General features: G+C 40.3%; 4 protein-coding genes across 5 annotated transcripts in view; 1 reads left to right on the top strand and 3 right to left on the bottom strand.

The window, feature by feature from the left end:
• Positions 1 to 93: 93 nt before the first annotated feature.
• LOC118337750 (ependymin-like) lies at positions 94 to 2,878 on the bottom strand. Its single transcript, XM_035674851.1, has 6 exons — positions 2,733 to 2,878; positions 2,488 to 2,522; positions 2,207 to 2,341; positions 1,926 to 2,118; positions 1,669 to 1,756; positions 94 to 542 (listed from the first exon to the last, which is right to left on the bottom strand). Exons 1-6 carry the CDS (start codon positions 2,797 to 2,799, stop codon positions 425 to 427), a joined length of 636 nt encoding a protein of 211 aa, XP_035530744.1. The 5' UTR covers positions 2,800 to 2,878; the 3' UTR covers positions 94 to 424.
• Positions 2,879 to 3,607: 729 nt separating this feature from the next.
• On the bottom strand, positions 3,608 to 6,713 carry LOC118338523 (ependymin-like). Its single transcript, XM_035675834.1, has 6 exons — positions 6,557 to 6,713; positions 5,918 to 5,952; positions 5,660 to 5,794; positions 4,644 to 4,830; positions 4,440 to 4,527; positions 3,608 to 4,301 (listed from the first exon to the last, which is right to left on the bottom strand). The coding sequence occupies exons 1-6, from the start codon at positions 6,621 to 6,623 to the stop codon at positions 4,166 to 4,168; spliced, it is 648 nt and encodes a 215-aa protein (XP_035531727.1). The 5' UTR covers positions 6,624 to 6,713; the 3' UTR covers positions 3,608 to 4,165.
• Positions 6,714 to 7,690: 977 nt separating this feature from the next.
• On the bottom strand, positions 7,691 to 15,467 carry alpk1 (alpha-kinase 1). Its single transcript, XM_035675839.1, has 13 exons — positions 15,118 to 15,467; positions 14,451 to 14,605; positions 14,175 to 14,373; positions 13,804 to 13,863; positions 13,642 to 13,728; positions 13,459 to 13,535; positions 13,242 to 13,337; positions 12,933 to 13,037; positions 10,524 to 12,354; positions 9,961 to 10,108; positions 9,718 to 9,880; positions 8,868 to 9,054; positions 7,691 to 8,748 (listed from the first exon to the last, which is right to left on the bottom strand). Exons 1-13 carry the CDS (start codon positions 15,221 to 15,223, stop codon positions 8,537 to 8,539), a joined length of 3,426 nt encoding a protein of 1,141 aa, XP_035531732.1. The 5' UTR covers positions 15,224 to 15,467; the 3' UTR covers positions 7,691 to 8,536.
• A 1,299-nt stretch (positions 15,468 to 16,766) lies between these two features.
• LOC118338132 (RAS guanyl-releasing protein 2-like) overlaps positions 16,767 to 19,492 on the top strand; it is a 37,569-nt gene continuing 34,843 nt past the window's right edge. The window contains exon 1 of one of the 2 annotated variants that reach the window (XM_035675356.1): positions 16,767 to 17,287. The gene's annotated coding sequence lies outside the window, so the exon portion shown is untranslated. The remainder of the gene's footprint in view (positions 17,288 to 19,492) is intronic. The other variant, XM_035675355.1, reaches the window with a different exon arrangement.

The raw sequence follows: 19,492 nt of genomic DNA, 5'->3' as shown, positions 1-19,492 counted from the left end.
TAAATCTAGTCAAACCCGCTACAATCTATAGGAGTCTTCTTTTGTGTTGTCCATAACTTTATTTATTATATGTAAATGAAATAAGGAAAGATCTTATTGAACAGATTTTAATATCTGGCAACAAACTCAAAAACGGAAACATTTTACATCCACCCTGTGATTGTATATTTTCTAAGTGAAACGATATAGTACATATCACTTATTTGTAATAAATGACTTTAGACATAAAGATACTGTCAATCTGTTGTTCATTAAACTCACAACCAATTTATTAATTAGAAGTCGCTGAGTAATGACATTAATTTCACCCAAAGACAGCCTGCTCACAAATGCTACTACAGCAATGATGGCTACTAAAAAAGTGCAAAGATTCATATACTGTAGTCATTATCACAGTGCAGTACATTTCAGAAAATAGCCTGTTTTAAAACAGGTTGAAGAAGGTTACTGGCTCCTCATCTTCCTCCAGTTGGGCATCCTTACAGAAAACGGGAGGGTTAAGATGTCCAGGGTCCACTAGTCCAATGACGTTGTTGAAGAAGCTAAAGGTGAAAAACCGAAAGAACCCACAATGAAACAGAGACAAACTGTGGGTACTGCTGTAATCTGTTTAGTGTGAGGAGAGAACCAGAGCTCAGGCTTTGGTAGTATTTTCCTCCTGGTTATTTTTGTCTCTCCAGGATTTCGCAGGCTTTTTTGGGGGGGATTGTTTTGGCCTAAAATTCCTAAAATTCCAATGCATGTTGTGATGTTTTTTAAGAATTTAATTCTTGCAATCAAATCATAGAAGAAAGTGAAAACTGGAAAGAATATTTGCTATATCTTTTTTTGTATTTTGAATTATTAAAAAGCGATTGCAACATCGCAACTTCCTGCAGGGACTGGTTTGTTGTTTTAGCTCAGAGGTTGAGTCTGAGTTGTACTGAATTTACAATGACAACTACCCAAACATTAAAAAAAGTTAACTCTACAACTTTAATTCAACAGTAAAAAATGTTTTTAGAAATGCAATTTTAAGATACTTTTGTTCATATTGACATTAAATGAATATTTCAATATTGTAGAAAATTCCCTTACTTGCTTTCTTGCTGAGGGTTAAATGAGAAGATCAACACCACCATCATGGTTGTATGGTACATTTAAAGCTAGAACTTAGCTTAGCATAGTCCAGCAGAGATGTGCTGGTAGGCAGAGCTAGCCTAGCTGTTTAGCTGTTTATGCTAAGCTAAGCTAATTGTAACATGTGTTCAAGACAGATTTGAGAGTGGGATCCATCTTCCCATCTAACACTTGCCAAGAAAGAGAATAATCTTATTTCCCAAAATGCTGGACTATTCCTTCAAGATGATTAAGTGTTCTCATGTATTCTTAACTTTTCAGTAAGGATTTTCATTTTAATGTAGACTACAGTTTTGTTTTTTATGTGCTGTTTCACTATGTCATGTCTCGGTGTGCAAAAGACAGTGTTTCACATTGGTTGGACAATAGAAGTTTCTCACAGCAAACATTCTGACTCTGCATAACAGGAAATACACAGATTCAACTAGAAGCTCTAATCATAGCTCTGTTGCATTTAGGCACACTACCAGTGCTCAAGTTCCTCATAAAGCAGATCTGGAGAGAAATGTGATACTTCCCATTTTTGTGTTGTCATGTGCATGCACTGACCTGGTCACCACCCATCCAGATCTATCGGTATGAAACAGAGTGCTGACAGGAACGCATCCAAACTCAGTGACAGTGCTCATGTACTTTGCTGCAACAACACAAGTGGATCACAAGGGAGATGAGGCAAGACAACCAGACAAACAGGTTTGAGAACATAACATACTATGGCAGTGATTAGAAGGAAGAATCACAGAGTCATGCGCTTCAAAACACCACATGACTTTTTGACATGACTAGTCAGTTTCATCTTACTGTACCTTTCCCCTTTTTCATCTGCAGCTCTCCCGCCCAGGTGTTGACCAGGACTCCCTGTCCTGGACCAGAGGAGCTTCCCAACACAACCTGTCCCAGCAGGGAAGCATTCCGTGGGATCTCCAGCGGGTGGAAGTCTACACTCAGTGGCTTCTTGCAACATGTGCGGTTCCTGTAGTTAATCTCATACATAACACCCTGGAGGACAGGACGGCATTATTTATTATGTCATTTATGTTGTACATAATAGTTCCTAATTTAGATATGATTGATTTGTTGTCATTACCTGTCTGTAGAGCAGAAGTACATCAAAGCGGAAGGTCTTGTTATTATAGGATCCAATCTCTCTGAGGTGGATGCGCTTTCCCAGTGCATCGTAGCTGTACTTGGCATAGGCCATCAGCTTTTCACTTTGGGTGGACTTGGAAAATGACAAAAATGTATCTGATTTTTGTGTGAAGTTTCCTATTACATTACTCCAAATTAGACTTACTTTGAATAATGTATTGGCAGGACATTTGCTTTACACAGTTGCATAATCACTTGTATGAAGAGATCCAAACTTACCACAGAGAAGCTTCCAGTCATCAGGGGTGGGGATTCTGTTCAAATGAAATACTTGTTTTTATTGTTTGATAATAAATGAAACATTTACATCTCAGCTGTGCTAAGCATGCAACATAACACTTCCTCATGAATGCAAAGGCAAAAACACAACAGCATGATCAGTGTTTATCTCGGGGGTGAATTGCTAAGATTGGAGGAATCATTCAACTAGATAAACATATTAACATCTGTGGTGTTGTACTTACTGCATTTATGTGGTCTCTGAGCTAGGCAGCCCGCTGACAGGCACACAAGCAGGATGAGGGCTCTCATGCTGTCCGCTGGTAGAGTTACTCTCGTCTGCACACAGAGGCAAATATGCTGCCACTTCAGAGTGCTCGCTTCCTTATAAACAAACCAGTGAGACTCCCAGTCTGCATCCCCTGCCAGGTTTTCTGTGAGTCCTCAGTAGCTTATACACTTGTCCTGTCAGAATAAAGCTAAAATGTTGTGGGTCTGAATTTATGTGATTTCATTTCCTTCTCTCTCTCTCCCAGAGTCCTTGCTATCTCTTTTGGTAGTGCTTAATTGAAGTGACTTCATGGGAATTCAGAAGGGAGAATTCAGGTGCTCTCCTCTCCTCTTGTACATTCAAATAATGTCTATGCAAATAATCAATAACAATGTGATAATAACATGACATACATATCATGAAAAAGGTGAGAGAAAAGGCCTGATTCAGGCTATTCTGGCAGCACATAAAGGACAGGGAAGAGTTGAACACAGTCATTTTCTTTGTGGAGCTCCGGGAAATGAGCTGCTACATCTGTTCTTCCCTTTTCTCTTTATATGAATTCATTTACATGACCACAGACTAACACCGTATCCATAAAACATGATATGTTGCTCAAGGGCCTCCTTTTGTTGTGTCTTTCCTTTTGTTTAAAGGTTTACTGCTTCAACTCTGTATATCTAATATAAAGATTCATCACAGATCAGTTGATTTCTGAAATTATAAATGTTTCTGTTGTCACTGTAACTTAATTCAAGCAATATATATTATGGATGATGTACATATTGTGAACTCTTAAACGCTGTATGTTTTATGTTGTCATTACACACAAAGACAATATGAAATATATGCACTTGTTTAGTATTCTTAAAATACATTTTTATTAATAAAATTTACATTTGGTCACATCTCAGAAGTGGGAGTATGTATATATGTAAGCAGAATTGGTACAAGCTGAAAAAAAAAACCATTGACATATTATCTGATTGATATTACATCATGTATCATATAAAAGCCAGTTAAAAGTTTTTGTATGTTATATTTATCTTATGGTTGATACTGGGACAGGATCAGCAAAGAGAAGAAGAAAATCATTGACTGAAGAACAAAAAAGGTTAAAGAGACAGTGATAAGGCACAGGTGAAAAACAAGTCAATTCAACAGATGAAACTGATCTTGAATTGCCCTTTTTCAGCCTAGACAGACATTTAATATGGGGAATGCTGATAACAAAATGACTTTTACCAAGCAACCAAATCTGTTAGCTAGCACGATCAAACTCTTTATGACAAGAGGTGGTAGTATCACTACCGCTTTTGTCCACAGGGGGCGCCAAATCGACACAAAATGAAAGTTCCTTGTAGATGCTTTAAAATCTCAAATAAAGATATTAGTTAAAGGAGGCCTTTAGTGCTTGTTGAGGAACACGCTGAGGAAGTCTGCTGGCTCTTCCTCACTGTCAGCCTTCATCTCTGCATCTGGGCAAAAGCTTGGAGGGGTGAGCTTACTGGGTTCAGAAATCCCAATGATGTTGTTGAAAAAGCTAGTGAACAGAAAGACAGAGGCATAAATGATCACTTTGCCAGATGCAAACATTTCTGATTTTCTGAAGCCAGTGTCCCGCCTGTTCTTTATGCCCTATAGAGTGATTTATACCATGTTGCTGATAGTGTAAACTAACCTTATCACCACCCATCCAAACTGCTCCGTCTGATAGTTTGTGTTGACAGGAATGCATCCGAATTCAGTGACTGTGCTCGTGTACTTTCCTGTAGAGTCAGAGAAGAAAGTGAATGTGTTAATAACCTGGCATGGATAAATCAAGTTCTAACCAATATCAGATTACAGTAACCCTCTTAACCCTGACCATTACAAGTTCTCTAACCTCCTTTGTTGGGCAGCTCTCCTGTCCAAGTGTTGACCAGGAGTCCTTGTCCAGGTCCAGATGAGCTGCCCACAACAGCCTGGCCCACCAGAGATGCATCTTTTGGGACTGCCAGAGGCTGGAAGTCTCCCTTCATAGGCTTTTTCTTGCATGTACGGTCATGTTCGTTGATCTCATACATGATAGCCTGATGGATGAAAGTTGTGGAATAAGGATGAGGATGAGCATTGCTTATTGTGATTCATTTGACTTTTACGCCTGATGTTTATACTTGTATGTAACAATTTGCTGTGTATAAATTAAATACCAATTTAATACATTCAGGGCTTTAGTGAAGTTATGTACAATTATGCACAAAAACACAAAAAGGTGAGGGGTTTTAAAAGTTTTTTTAAAAGTTTTTTTAAAAGTATAGCACAATTACTGAACAACAAGTTGATATTGAATATTAAATCTACCTAATTAAAACTCATGTTTCATGATAAGCACTTAATTTCACATAAATATTTACACCTTGATTAACATTATATAAATTAAGATTAATTGTTATATAAACCAAGACAGATAAATGCCATTTATTTTGGACTTGTGTAAATTATTCACAAGCTCCACTTACAATTTGGACTCCCATAACTTTGGGACAGACAAATTAAACGAGACGAATAAAAGAAAGTCCTCACCCCCTCAACAAAAAACAAGAGATTAGACTCACTGCACCTTTGAAACAAACCACACCTTTAATTATTGCTCAATTATATTATATATGTGCTGTATTTCCTAGATCCCTTTTTATTGAGTGAGGAGCCCATGCTGAAGACAATAGCATTTTCTAAATCTAAATTTGTACTCGTTAGTCTTTGTTCAAATAATAGAAATTGACTATAAACTTTTAATGTAATTATTTTGAACCAGAGCTATGTGCCTCTACTGCAATAAAAAATATTTTCCTTGTACTTTTCACTTGATCAGGATTGACTGCACTCTGAAATAAATATTTGGGATGTTCATTTGGTCACCTGTCTGTAAAGCATAAGGACGTCATAGGTGAACGTCTTATTCTTGTAGTTGCCTATCTCGATGAGCCGCACCCGCTGCTCCAGTGCATCATACAGGTACTGGGTGTAAGTCCACAGCTTCTCATTCTGTGTCGACTACAAAAAGAGGTTGTGAGTGAGTTTACATCTCCCTCTTTCAAATGATTGCAAATTTGCTTAGTAAATATGGTCAGGTGCTGCTTTATTGTGCTTATAGAACACACTATTTGAAATACTCACCACAGTGAGGGCCCCGCTCATAAGAGGAGGACTTGCTGTGTTATGGAAGAAGATGTGAGAACGCTGCATTATTTTACAAAAGCGCACATTTGACACAGTAAAACAGCATTAAAGGGATAGTGTATGCATAGTACATAGACAGGAGTACCATCACAGAAGCTAAGCAATGTACTGCTGTGGGTGTGAACAGCAACAAAATGTATTAGTGACCTAAGAAAAGGCTCAAAATCAATATCGGCATAATTGTATGCGATATTTAGAATATTTTCATTGCTTTACCTTCTAACCTACATAAAGAGTAAACTTAAATTTATATAGGTTTAGGTAGATAAAATATGTTTTGTTGCTACTCCCGTCCACAGCAGTGCACTTCTCAGCTTCTGTGCCAAGACACCTGTCTGCTTCTCCAAACTGGGGGTGTGCTGACCCGTGTCTACTGTAGGTAATGCACTAACAATGGATACTTACCTCACACAACCACACTTCTAAAAAACCTGAACTATCCCTTTAAATAGGCCTGCTCACTGTGTACAACTATTCTTCAATATTGAGAAAGAATAAAATGGCATAAGCAATAAGTGACAAATTCATTCCCACAACCACAATCAAAATCTCTTTTCTCTCTGTTATTTTACTTACAGCATGGGTGAGGTTTCTGGGCCAGGCAGCCTGCCAGTAAGCACGTTAATACCACTAAGAGTCTCATATTGGAGGATTCCACACTTCTGTTGTCTGCCACAAACACTCTGGTGCTTGACAGGAGTGTCGCAACTTTATAACTGCGGACACTGAGCCTCAAGAGAAACTCTGGCTTCCGGGTTTTATTTTTAACCCTCTAGGACCTCATTAGAGTCAAGAGTGAACACCGTCTGTTATCTGGCTCACATCAAGATAAAAGGCCATGAGAGCCAGTATCTCTTCCTAACAACTGTTGTACTTTATGTACACTAAAGGTTGGTTAATGTTTTTAATGGAGAAGCCAATAGTACTGCAGTTTGTGTGTATAACTGTAAAGGATTTTAGTATCTATACATATTTTAATAATTTATTTATCTAAAATACACAATACAGTACAGTCAGTGAAATTTGTTCAGAAAAGTAAACTTGCATGTTAACAGTGTGACTATGTGGTCTGTGCACAGTGGGTGAGGGGTGAAGAATGTTGTTTGTGTTCACTATAGATGGAGGCTTATAAACTCTGAACTGGATTTTGTCTGAAAGGAGAGGAGGCTCACGTGCGCTAATGAATAGCTTCATGACTGACGTCACAGTCATATGATGTGCAGGTGTGTGACTGCGGCCATCAGACTACCTGGTTATTACACAAATCTACAATGTCACTGGTTTCACAATAACCTGTAATTCAATATTTAAACTTCAAACGCTTTACAAAACTGCAAGTGGAACTTTGAAGTTTACACGTCTAAATCTAAAGAATGGGTAAATGCCAGATTTTACTACAAAAAAGCAGGCATAAAAAAAACAGGTGCTCTTATAGATCCAAGTACATATCATGAGACCATGACCAATGAGTCATAACCAAAAATACCAAGGCACACTGCTTTGCAAAAATTAAAAAGCCTTTAAAAAATTGGCTTAACATCTATGTATTGCAACTTACAGTCTTCTTCAGAGCATGTAAAAACCAAATGGCAGCTCACATATATAGGAAGTCTGCTGACAGCTGTCAAGCAATCAGAGTGCCACTGGATAAAAATAGAGTAGATTCTCATAGGGCATCAATATCTTTAATGTTAGCAAATCCTTCACACACAACAAATAGCATCAGATATGCCAAACGAACAATCACAGCAAATACATTTACAGACATGAAACATAGTCCAGATCTTCATAGGCGTTAAGCCCATTAATCAAAGGCTTTTTAATTTTTGCAAAGCAGTGTGCTTTGGTATTTTTTTTGTTATGACTCACTGATCACAAAGCAGAAGCACAAATATAACCTCTCCTCTACTTTGGTCTCATTTCATGTAGTTTGTATGTATGACAAGGGGACCTTATTGCTCTTTCATCAGTATGTCAAACACTGACTGTGATAATATGGTCATTTGATTGTGATAGGTTTCATTGTAAAAAGAGCAGAACAATACTTTGTTATCAACAGTCAGCTAACTGGCTGCACCATGATAGTTGAGTAAATATACATAACCTAAACATAACCTTTGATTCTTAGAAATTGAAGCAAATCTACTTTGTTGTACGGACTTGCAAGGAATCAGTCACAACCCCATCATGTTTACATAAACATTTGTTAAACACAGTTTATTTTCTAAAAAACTTATAATATTTAACACAAGGATGTTAATGGACTATGAAACGCTGAGATCACATGATGATGATGGAAAATTTTCATTGAAAACTTTCACCTAAACCTTATTTGTCACAGTGTCAGGTGATTCCTGCACTGCCAATCCAGTCAGACTGCAATCCAGTCACTCGTGAATAGAGAGTGATACATCTCAAATACATTATTTCAAAACAAAATGACACACCAATATTTTATTATATATTGGAGCAGGAAACTCAAATGAAATACGATTTAGAAAAATATATACACTTTTCACTTAATTTCAAATACAAACACTCAACATCGGCATTTACTCAAAGTTTCTGAGGCAGAGCATGTGTCTGTCCGACCACTGGAGGTAGATGGAGCAGCTGGCAAATGCTGTTGCACTCTGGTCCATGTTGCTCCTCCAGAAAGTACCTGAGGCCTCTGGCAGCAAAGTTGGAGGGGCCTCTGGGGGTTTTGGTGGAGTGAATCTGGGGGTCAGTGAGGTAGGTCAGCCCTTTGCCATTGGCTGTCACCCACCCTGTGTAAAAAAGGGGAGAAACACATATATTAAATGTTAATGCAGACCTTTTCTATATAAAAAGACTTGGAAAATCATGTAACTATCAGTGATTTCAGTACTCAGAAATTCACACACACCTTGTAGGTCAACAACAACTTCCTGGCAGTCAGAGAACAGGTAAGTAAAGTGTCCAAAGGCAAGACCATATTCTGTAGCCTGTAAACTCTTGTCCTTCTTTCCAGTGTTGTTGGTCAGTTTGACGAAGTCTCCGAGCATGTAGGGCTCCACTGTCACACAGCCCACAATCTCATTCCCATTCAAAATCTGTTTACAAGTACAGAAATCAAGAGGGAAATTGGGAAATATGTAAAGACCGTCTATGTACAACACTCATTACTATGGCTTCAAGTACAGTATTTCTGTAGTATAATTTTTGTCTGTTTATCCAGTGGCTTTATTATTATTACTACATGCTGTTTCATTTCAGAAGAGCAATTAAGGCCAAAATAGTAACTCCAGAACACAAGTTTTGTTTTTTGTTTTTTTCATTCAGGGATTAGCAGAGACAATTAAGAGAATACGCGCCACTAAGCTATTATTTATAATAATAGCTTAGTGGCCATAACTTCCCATTTTCCCTTTTAACAGCTCATTGTACATTCTAGACTATTAACCAACAATATTTTGGCACTACGACTTTCATGAGGGTATATTTCTAGCTGTAAACTAACAGATGGAGGGTGGACTGGGGTATTACATTTTAATTTCAACCAAAACTGCTCCAAGGCTGCTGCAGGCTATCCTGCACTCTGCTGTTTCCAAAGTTATATATATGTGTAAGGGGTCCTATTAAAGTTGTATTTATGGATGAAGTCATTTTAATTTTAATGCAGCATCTACTATCTCTGCTTTCTCTGCATAATGTAAATTTGTATGCAATTATTTTATGTTTGGCAGGTTTATTTTGTCTTTAGGATTTGGCCTCACCAACAGTGCTTCCGAGGGAATGAAGAAGATCTGAGCCATCACCTCCTTGTCGTAAAGGCTCTTATTGAATTTAGTCACGTAGTATTGGGCTGTCATCTGTCTCTCCACATCTTTCAAGTGAAACTGGATTTCCTTTGGCTTCAGGTAATCTTTCCCCACATAACTAGGGATGTAAATACACAAACAAAGTGAGACAAACGTCATTACTTTCAGGTTGTGCCTGCTTTTGGAATAGCTGCATACCTGCTTAACCTCTCCTCCTGGTGTAAAAACTGTACCCATATTGCAGTTCTCTGCTTGCCCTGCATTCCCATCGGCTCCCCAATGTAAACGCAGGTCTCCTTGGCTGTCCACAGTCCTGTGGCTTTGGAGAACTTTAAATGAAGAGCACCTAATAGAGATGGTATTCAGAGATTAGCAAAGTTGCAATCAATGTTTTATTCACTCCTTAAAGGACCAGTGTGTATTTAACCCTTTGACTTAACCAAGTGTGAAGGAGAAACTACGGTGGTGGCAAAGAATGTGAAAAGCCCTATCTAGAGCCAGTGCTGGGTTAGTCTGTTATGGGCTACAGTATAAACATGGTGGTTCAACATTGCGGATTCTGTGGAAGTGGACCCTATGAATATTATATTTCATTTCTGCCAGTAGATCCTCCTAAACTACACACATTTGGATAGGGTCTTTTCCCATTTTGCGGCCACCGTAGTTTTGACACTGCCATCCTTAGAGTCACAATGCTACTGTGGCTAAAGATGAAATTTGTCTTCATCATCAGTTCAACAACAATGGTGATTGAAACTTACTGTACGCAGTTCTGTGCTTCTTGAGTTTGAATTGCGTCTTGTCACTGTGTAATCTCTTCAACAGACATTCATGGCAAACTCCAGCCAATAGAGCTTGGTAATCCTGCTGTGACAACCAAAACTGTCTCTCAGGGACAACACCAGCTACAGGGCTGTGCTTTAGGCAGCTGTAGCATAAGGGGTTCTTCGTTTGAGGGACATTTACTTTTTCTATAGAAGTGACTTTACTACCTTGGTGTCCACTTAGGTTCTCCTCCAGCATTTCAAATGAACTCTTTGTGGAGGTTTCAGTGGAAGCACACTGTTCTGGGACAAACTGGGAATGGTTTGGGTGTGGGGTTGCTAAGGAGTTCTCGGTAGCAGGTTTTAAAAACACTGAGACAGCTTCAGTGTGCATCTTTGGGCCAACATTAAGGCTCTGCAAAGGTCGTGGTATGGACGAGGCTCCACTTTCCCATCCAGATGTGTGGTTTTTGTGTGTGGGATCATGAGCTGAGTCACTGGTTTCCGAACCAAGTGTTTCCAAGAGGAAGAAGCTCCCATCAGACTTGTTGCTTTGGCTGGTTCCTGCTTTTGACAGGCTATTTAGCAGAGGGTTTCTGTTTGTGGGGGAGTTCAGGTCAGCTGAGATTTTTTCCCATGATGACTGGGAACTGAAACTGTCACTGAGGGAGCTGGAGGATGTTCTAAAATTTAGTTGGGATAAGGATTGTGCTGCTCCCTCAGCTACTGATGGTTTCAGTGGCACACCTATATCAGGCATCCAATCCTCCCCACTGCCCAGTGTCTCTATTCCAGCTTGTATCACTTCAAACTTCTCTGAATCACTACTGGCATTGGAGGAGGAAGTGGCAGGTATTGTGGATCTCTGGACTATATGGGAACTGACGCCAGAGGTACAACCCTGTAAGTCTCGCTTCCTGTTTGTAGCGGATTGTAGCATGCTGTCTGACCTATCATCATCAACCTCAGTGGTCACACAGCTCTGGTTGCTTGCGTGTGCTTCACGTTCAATGGCAATACTTCCCGTGTAGCCGCTGCTGCTGGGCCTAGGAGACCCTGAACTACTCAATGAGAAGTTTTGCCATGAAGAGCCAAGGTTATCTGTGCTTCCTAGAGTGGTACATAGGTTATTTTCTTGAGGTGGGTGTGAAGCAGGTGAAGTTGAACCTCTCTGTTGTGGCTTCTCTCCATTAAGTGCATCTTTTGACACTCTGCTGGCCTCAGTGCTACATTCTGTGTTGAGTGTACCAATGGTTGTCCCCAGTGCAGTTATACAAAGCCTTGCTGCATCTATCTCGTCTTTTGTCCCCTTACAGTTTATGTTACCTGTCTCACACAGTGATGCATGATACTTTTGGAATCTCTGCATAACCTTAGCGAAACCTTCCAAAGTGAAATTTACTGATGTGTCTTTGATGTTTCTGTAGCTGTCAGGGATAAAAGAACCCTTGTCTGAATTAAGGAAAGGCTCCACTTGCAACAGAAGCTTGACTTGGCTGACCAGATTCATGATTTCAGCACAGAGACTGTCTTTGTCTTGCATGTCTGAATCGTAATCATAGAAATCTGCTAACGCTTTTTGGCAAGCTTGGGTTGCCTGTGCCACAACCTCCTGAGGAGTGCCAAGCCATTTGTGAGTGACGGTGAGGGAATAGGCAGCCTTGAGGAAGGTGTGAAGCTCCTGCTTGCTGGTGACCAACTCGCCCTCTGCTTTGGTGAGCAGGCCGATTGTAAATGCCTCTCTAGCGTGCAGGAGGAAAGACTGCCTGTGAGAGACAGGGCACTCCACTGAGAAACTGTACGACAACAAGCAGGTTCCTTGAGTTGCCTATAGGGAAAGAGGTCAGAGTAAGGCAGAAGAATAATAAAGTTGCAATAAATTCAGAGGATACTTCTGTTTGACCTGTTATCTCATTTGCTATCCTGTCTCTGCTGTGAAAGTATGAGTTTATTCATTTATGTCTCTAGGAACCTCTGGGAGAGTTAAAAGGGAGGCACATGAACCATGACCTTCAGTTTGCTTTAAACCTTGTACAAAATTTTAGTCATAACTCAAATCTGAACACATGATACACATATTTTTAGCTGCAGTGGGACTTACACTTTCTAGGGGTTATCATTATCGTTGCTCCACATTTGTTGTTCAGTGTCAAAGTAATCCAGTGACGGTTGTCTGTACACACTGCAAGTAGCTAATTCTGCATATCTTTAATGGTGACAGTTTGCCAAAATGTAAACAAATATAAGCAAAAAAAAACAAGCCTTAAGTTGCAGCCCACTGCTAATAGACTCCATGGCAACATTAAAGTCCCTGTTCTCTCCTTCCCAAGCAAAGAGGGGGCTGAGGCGCAGTTGTCTCGATTGGGTGTGAGTGTGGGCCCACAATGGCAGATTTTGAAAACTTACCACATTGGTCAACACATAGAGTGAAGTGTACTGGCTATAAACCACAGCCATCTTTGCTGCCTGGGCTGCTGAAAGAAGACGATGACCACTGTCCCCAAGTAAAGACTGCTCCAAATAATCAGACAGACAATAAATTATACAAAGCCAATAATGTACAAAGCAACATTATATAATTTTATAATTTTAAATTGTTGATTATTTTTATTTTTAGTGTTTTTGTGTGTACCCCAGGAAGACTAACGACCACTTTGTGGAAGCTAGTGGGGATCCAATCTAAGAATAAAGAATAAGAATATAAACTGGTTTTACCAAATCAATATCTGGATTATTCCTAAAAGTGTGGAAGTCCTCATCATTCATAGACACCAATATGTTAGCCAGTATGCCAAGAGAGGTTCCAATGCCCTATAAAATGTACAGCCATGCAGAGCAAAGGTTTATGACAGTGCATAAACTAGTATATGCATGTTTACAAGCTCACAATGTGGTAACTGTGATGGTGATATCATGGTTGAACCTGGGTTACCTTTTTATCAGGTTGAGGAAGTGCGTAGTAACCAACCAGTGAAGCCCAGATTAACTCTGCAGCCTCCAGCCACAGCCCTGAAACAGAGCACAAAATTAGAGCCTGAGCAATACATCTGTTAGTCAGTATAGCAACAAAATAGTGGAGTAAACTATTTTCTGTTATTCAGGAAAAAGATCTTACCTAGCTTTTGCAAAATCATTCCACGCACTTGAACACTAACAGCCTGCACAAGAGCCCTGTCACTTTCAGAGTGGTACACCCAACATCCTGTACAAGAAAGCCAGGATTTAGTTTTTAATTTAGCTTGTAAAAAACATGTTCATTACATAGCAAGGAACGTACCTGTGGCCCCGCTACTGTTAATGAGACTGCTCAGTATGTATTCTGCCTTCTGTAGTTTGCCTGTAGGGAAGATGATTATAATGTTCACAATAATCCCAACATTAAATATCTGTGTAATGAAAATGATTAATGATGACAATGACAACGCAATGAAAGCCTTTTCACATGTAAACTCCACTATAAGCTTACATCAATCACTATTATCCCACAAAACAATGATTAGCATGATGTAAGACGTGTTACTCATTCTTCATATTTATTCAGTGCCAGTGGCTCTCCACAAAGCTATAATACAATGTAATAATAATGAATGTAATGAAGTATTATCACCAGTCCCATAAACTCAACCCCACACTTCCACCACACCGTACCTGAGTTAAAGTAGACTCTGGCTTGTCTTATGACCAGCTGGGGGGCCACAGGGGTGTCCCGGTGGCGTCTGTGGAGCAGCTTGGTGATCTTCAGGAGCCGGCTGGACTCGTCGGTCCAATAGAGAAAGCGGTCAACTAAGAAGACAACTGCCAGTGCTGTGCGTGCCTCCTGAGCCACGATGGACACCTTTAGAACAGCCTGGCAACAAGGAAAACATATTTAGTAAATATATATAACACTACAAAGAAACCATTACTCAGCTGTGTGATTATTACCAGGAGCTGTGATAGATTCTTGCTGATGAGGTCATTGAGGTTGGTCTTGTCACTGGCACTGACTGACTGCTTATACTGCCACTTCTCTGGCACAAAGGGCCACTTCATGGCCATAGCCTCCTGCAGGAGAGAGGCCAGTTCTGCACAAAGCATGTCTATGGGGAAATAAGGGGAATTTAATAAATCCAACAAAAGTGTGTGGTAGTGCAAAGATTAAGTGGCCTAATAACGTTAAAACCTCAAGGCTGAATAAAATGTGGGGAAAAAATGTTTACATGGGGGGAATAATGTTACTTAAAGCTACACTAGGAAACTTTCTACATTGTCAACTTCCTTCAGGAAAATCTAGACAGATTGCTGTTTAGAACAACGTTTTGGTTCATATCTTACCTTGTGTTGCTGCCAGTAGGCAACAAAGTGCTCTTACTTGACAACATAATTCCCAAATACTGACAACAGATGCAGACTCACTTTATGACTTAGTTTTAGTAGCTTTGGAAAGTTTCCAGTATTTGGTTTCATAGAACTGCTATAGTGTAATTTTAGAATTAATAGCAGGAAATAAATCAAAAACAAGACAGTATGCTTGTATTTTTTGGTGTTCCGAATCTGACTTCATCCCATACCCAAATGAAAAGTGACCAAATAGCACCATCTTGTGTCTGACCTCTGCAGCTATAGTAGTTCAGCCTCTCTGCCACAGAGGGCTGGGTGGACTGTTGAGCTGCCTGGAGACATTCCTCCAGTAAAACCCCCACTTCCTGGCTATCCATTCTGTACACAGATGACTCAAAACGGGGAATCCCATGGATTGACCAGACTGCTGTTGAGAAAGGATTGCAACATCCGGTGTATTTGTAAATTTCAAAACAAGAGATTCAGTCAGGACATTAATGAAAAACTCAATCTAAAATACATTTTATTAAATAACATGACAAAAAGTGACCTTTTTAGAATTAAAAACCATATATGCTGTAATTTATACTTATAATTTTATGGACAGTACACTTCTGCTGATGCCCCTGTTTTCCCATGAAGCAATGCCCCAGCTAATTAAAAATTGATTTATAGACCGTTAAGAGAGTTATAGCTGTGTGTAAATGACAAATATAATGACATATAACTAATATCTAACATATAACTAATATTCTGCAGCACTTTTTTAACTCAGTGAGCACAGAGCAAACACACAGTGTTATGTGTGGTTAGTGTGATGATGCTGTACAGGTATTTTTACATTGTAAATGTTATACCAAACACAGTCATTGACCTAGAGACACAACTCAACAGGAGTGGAAGTTGTTGTTGTTAAGTAGACACATTCAAAACACTTCTTCTCGCTTGTATTTAACCATACAACAGTGTCCCTTTTGCTTTAATGTGCGGTTTATAGCAGCTTATTTCCATACACAGTAGTGAAACAGCACCTACCGTGTCTCCCCTGCTGTTCGTCTTCCTGGTAGGCAGTGCTATACGGCGCCACCTTCAATGGCTGTCGGAAAACTCGTGATCCAACTTGAGAGAGCTTGTTGAGAATCAAATGCATTTTTATTGGTCGGTTACTATATCTTATCATTATTAACTGAATAGGGGGATTTCTTGATAGCAACCACTACAACTCGAACAATGTATGAACTTATTTAGAAGGTATTTTTTGTTGTTCATGTAAACCAAGAGACGAAGTGGCAACTATGTTGATTATATGATTATTTCTTTTTTTGCAAAGACATTTACAGTAATGTCACAGTCAAATATAGCCTACCATTAATTGCAAAGTAGGCTAAAAAGAAAATGAACGTGTATTCTTGTAATACGGCAAAAACAATATATTAAAGCATTAAAGTGTTAGTAACTTTAACTTTCAAAAAGTTAACAGGTGGTTTATGTTTAGGGTTATCGCTCACTTAATCCCGCATGACCTGAAAGCAACATGTGACGTTATGAAGGGGGCAGAACCCTTCCTTGTTGCAACAGGTAGCCTCTGTTTATCTACAATAAAATGTAAAATCTGTATGTAAAACGAAGAAAAGATGTATTCAGTGTGGACTCTTTGATGAACCTAACCCATAAACACCAGTGCATCGTATATTTTCTCTACCTGCCATGCAGTGTGATGAATGTGTATCAATTAATAAATGCATGAATCCCCCATCCTTCCACTGCAGCAAAATAAAGCTTCTGTGTCATCCTGCAGAAAAGCATTTAAAACTGTACATTTTTAGAAGTGCATGTATTTGAAGGCAGCACAATAACTGAAGTGGAGACGGACGCACTGATCTGGCAAAGCATCCGTGAGTGAGACAGATTGTTTTGGTGTGTAATGGTGCGCAGCAGCACGTGTACATGTGCTGTTGCTGTGATACTACCAATAGGCGGGACTGTGGCTCTGCAGCAGTGTGATTGTGAGCTGCACAGCTGGAACACGACCAGAGGGGCTGGCACGCGGTCCAGCTACGGCCAGATGACTGAGATCAGCTGCTTCTGCCACACCAACACCACATCCATAACTTGCTTCCGAGTGCGCCGCGAGAGGACTTGTGCGCATTGTAGGGTTAATGTGCCGTAAAGAAAGAAATACCCGCATAGCTCATTCAGAGACCCGTCAGCATCAACTCCGGAGAAGGAGCAGAGTGTATCTCTTCTGATGAGTTCTTGTAGGTTTCGATCATCGGCGGCGCCTTCTCTCCGCATGACCTGGTGCTCCCACTCCGAAGCCGAGCAGGCGTTTTGAGTTCGGTGGTGCTGGTGATGTAACGGTTTTCATCTCAGTGCTCACTCCACAACTGTTATCACTGCAGCCTCCTCTATTAGAGCATGGGACCCTTCAAACTCTAAAGGTAAGAAATGTGCCATAACTTGAATGTTAGCACAAAACTGAAGCCACTGGACATTTTTACACATAGTGGGATGTCTGTCTTTATCGACTGGTCAGGCACTTATATTAAGAAGACATGTTATGTTATGTTATGTTATGATATGTGCTTCTGTTCTATACATTACTCTATGATTAGCTAGTTGTGGTATTTTATTGCAACAGTAAATAAGATCAGGCGTGGACTCCTTGCACCATCAACCACAGCAGTGTCATAATATTTCACGTTGACTTATTGGGGTGGTATGAATACACTCTGCAGCTTACTTTGTGTTGAAAAAAGTGCTCACAGCTGTTGTGCTCAGACTTGAAGATGATAAGGGTTGCATCCTACAGCTGTGAATTATCTACTAGATGAACTAATGGAATTACTGTATCTGGCCTGTGCACAGTAATTTTCAGGAAGAGCTGAGCATCAGTGAGCAGAGTAGAAGCGGATGGAGGAACGCTTGTTCCTAAAATTAGATTGGAGGGAGTGGCGGGTCTTGACTGGCGTGAGAAGGATGGTAAACAAAAGTGTGCTGACGTGCAAAGTTATGGCTTGACCCATCTGGAAGACCTGTTCCTTCAACCCTGATTCATCTTTTCACGGCTGATGGCTTGCTGAGGTATCCATCAAATGCCACTGACGCAGACTTTCAAGGCCCCTGAGCAGCCCTGCTAATAACCAATGAACACCTCTGTGGTGATGAGAATTCTCCATGGTGAATAAACACTGGAGGCCACATCCCAGCTCATTGTGAGTCAGCCTTGGCTGCTGAATTAGACAAGCGAGAGGTCAGACTTACCTTGCCCACTTTATTTTTGTTCAGTCAGCCGCCTCATTACCTGTTCTCTCAGACAGGCTGCAGCTGTCTGACTGTGGTGATTCAAGGTGATTTTCTCCCGCCGCCCTCAGAGCAGCAGGGATTAGGAGGCATCTTTGAGTGTCGTGGCTTGCTGATTACTTCGCCCCTGCCTTATCCACCCATGTTTTTGGTGTCACAGCAGTGAGATTTGACTTGTAAGCTGCGACTGGCTGCCTCTCTGGACATTTGAAAGTCCTAGCAGCTGTAGTTCTGCAGCCCATCACATCCTCTTGGGAGGCAGAGAAGTCACTTCGGTGGCTTTCAGTGGGACTGGTTTGGCAAGAGCTTGATGTTTCTGATTAACTCTTCCTGTTTTGAATATCTGGACAAGCTTGCATTGTGTATGCCCTTGTTCGTCCAGATCAGCATCTGATTCAGAGAATGCAAATGAAGCAGTCATCAACATCAACCATCATATGTGCAGTGTGTGCCCACACAGACAAATCTGCTACTAAAGCACAAATCAATAAAACAATTAGGCCAAAGTCCATTTTATCAGACCAAAGCTTATTTGATCCTCAGTTACCTCAAAGTAACCCATGGCCTTTGTGATCTTGTGTACCCAACAAGTGAAGTGGTGCTTGACTTGAAAGATATAGCGTTTTAAAAAGAAAGGATTCAAAGCACCTACAGTATGGTAGAAGAGATTAAAAAAAGCCACTGCATCTCTATTTCTCCTTTCTCTCCTCTGCTGCCGCAGTGCAATTAGTTCAGGCCTCTGGAGCGGCCACCCTTGATTTTTAGCATCACTTCTAGCCACCTCAACCTGCAGCAGTGTTGCACTTAACAGGAAAGCCAACTATAATTGGATGTATTGTGTGGGGCTGCTGCTTTATGCTGAAGGACCAACAGCAACAAATGTGTGAGGAGGAGAGGAATGAATAAAACAAAGGCAGAACAGAGGGAAATAGTGAGGAAGAGGAAAAAGAAAATTCAATAATTATAGGGAGCAGCTCAGCCAGACACGTGTGCTGGATGTTCGCCATCATTGGGGTGTACGATCCACTGCACTTTCTGCCTCTACCTTCCTGATCTCACTTTTCATTAGCTAATCTTCCACAGTCCCTCTGTGTACCTGTGCCAACCTTTCTCACTTCACCTGCTTGGTTGTATTCACACTAAGCACATTTGGAGTAATTCATTAAAACTGGGGAGTGTGTGTGAAAAGAGAATTTGGAGTGGAGTATCAGATCTGGTTTGACTCCCACTGACTTGGCAGGCCAACAGTGGCTATCACAACAAAAACATCCAATTGTGAGCAAATGTAACATCTCCTAATGCAAACAGGGTCACTTCTTATTGCGCGCAAACCTTTACAAACT

This window comes from Morone saxatilis, unplaced genomic scaffold (assembly GCF_004916995.1).
Source record: "Morone saxatilis isolate NCDOM2014 unplaced genomic scaffold, NCSU_SB_2.0 Contig4, whole genome shotgun sequence".
NCBI classification, from domain to species: Eukaryota; Metazoa; Chordata; class Actinopteri; family Moronidae; genus Morone; species Morone saxatilis.
This window is presented reverse-complemented; position numbering and strand designations above follow the sequence as displayed.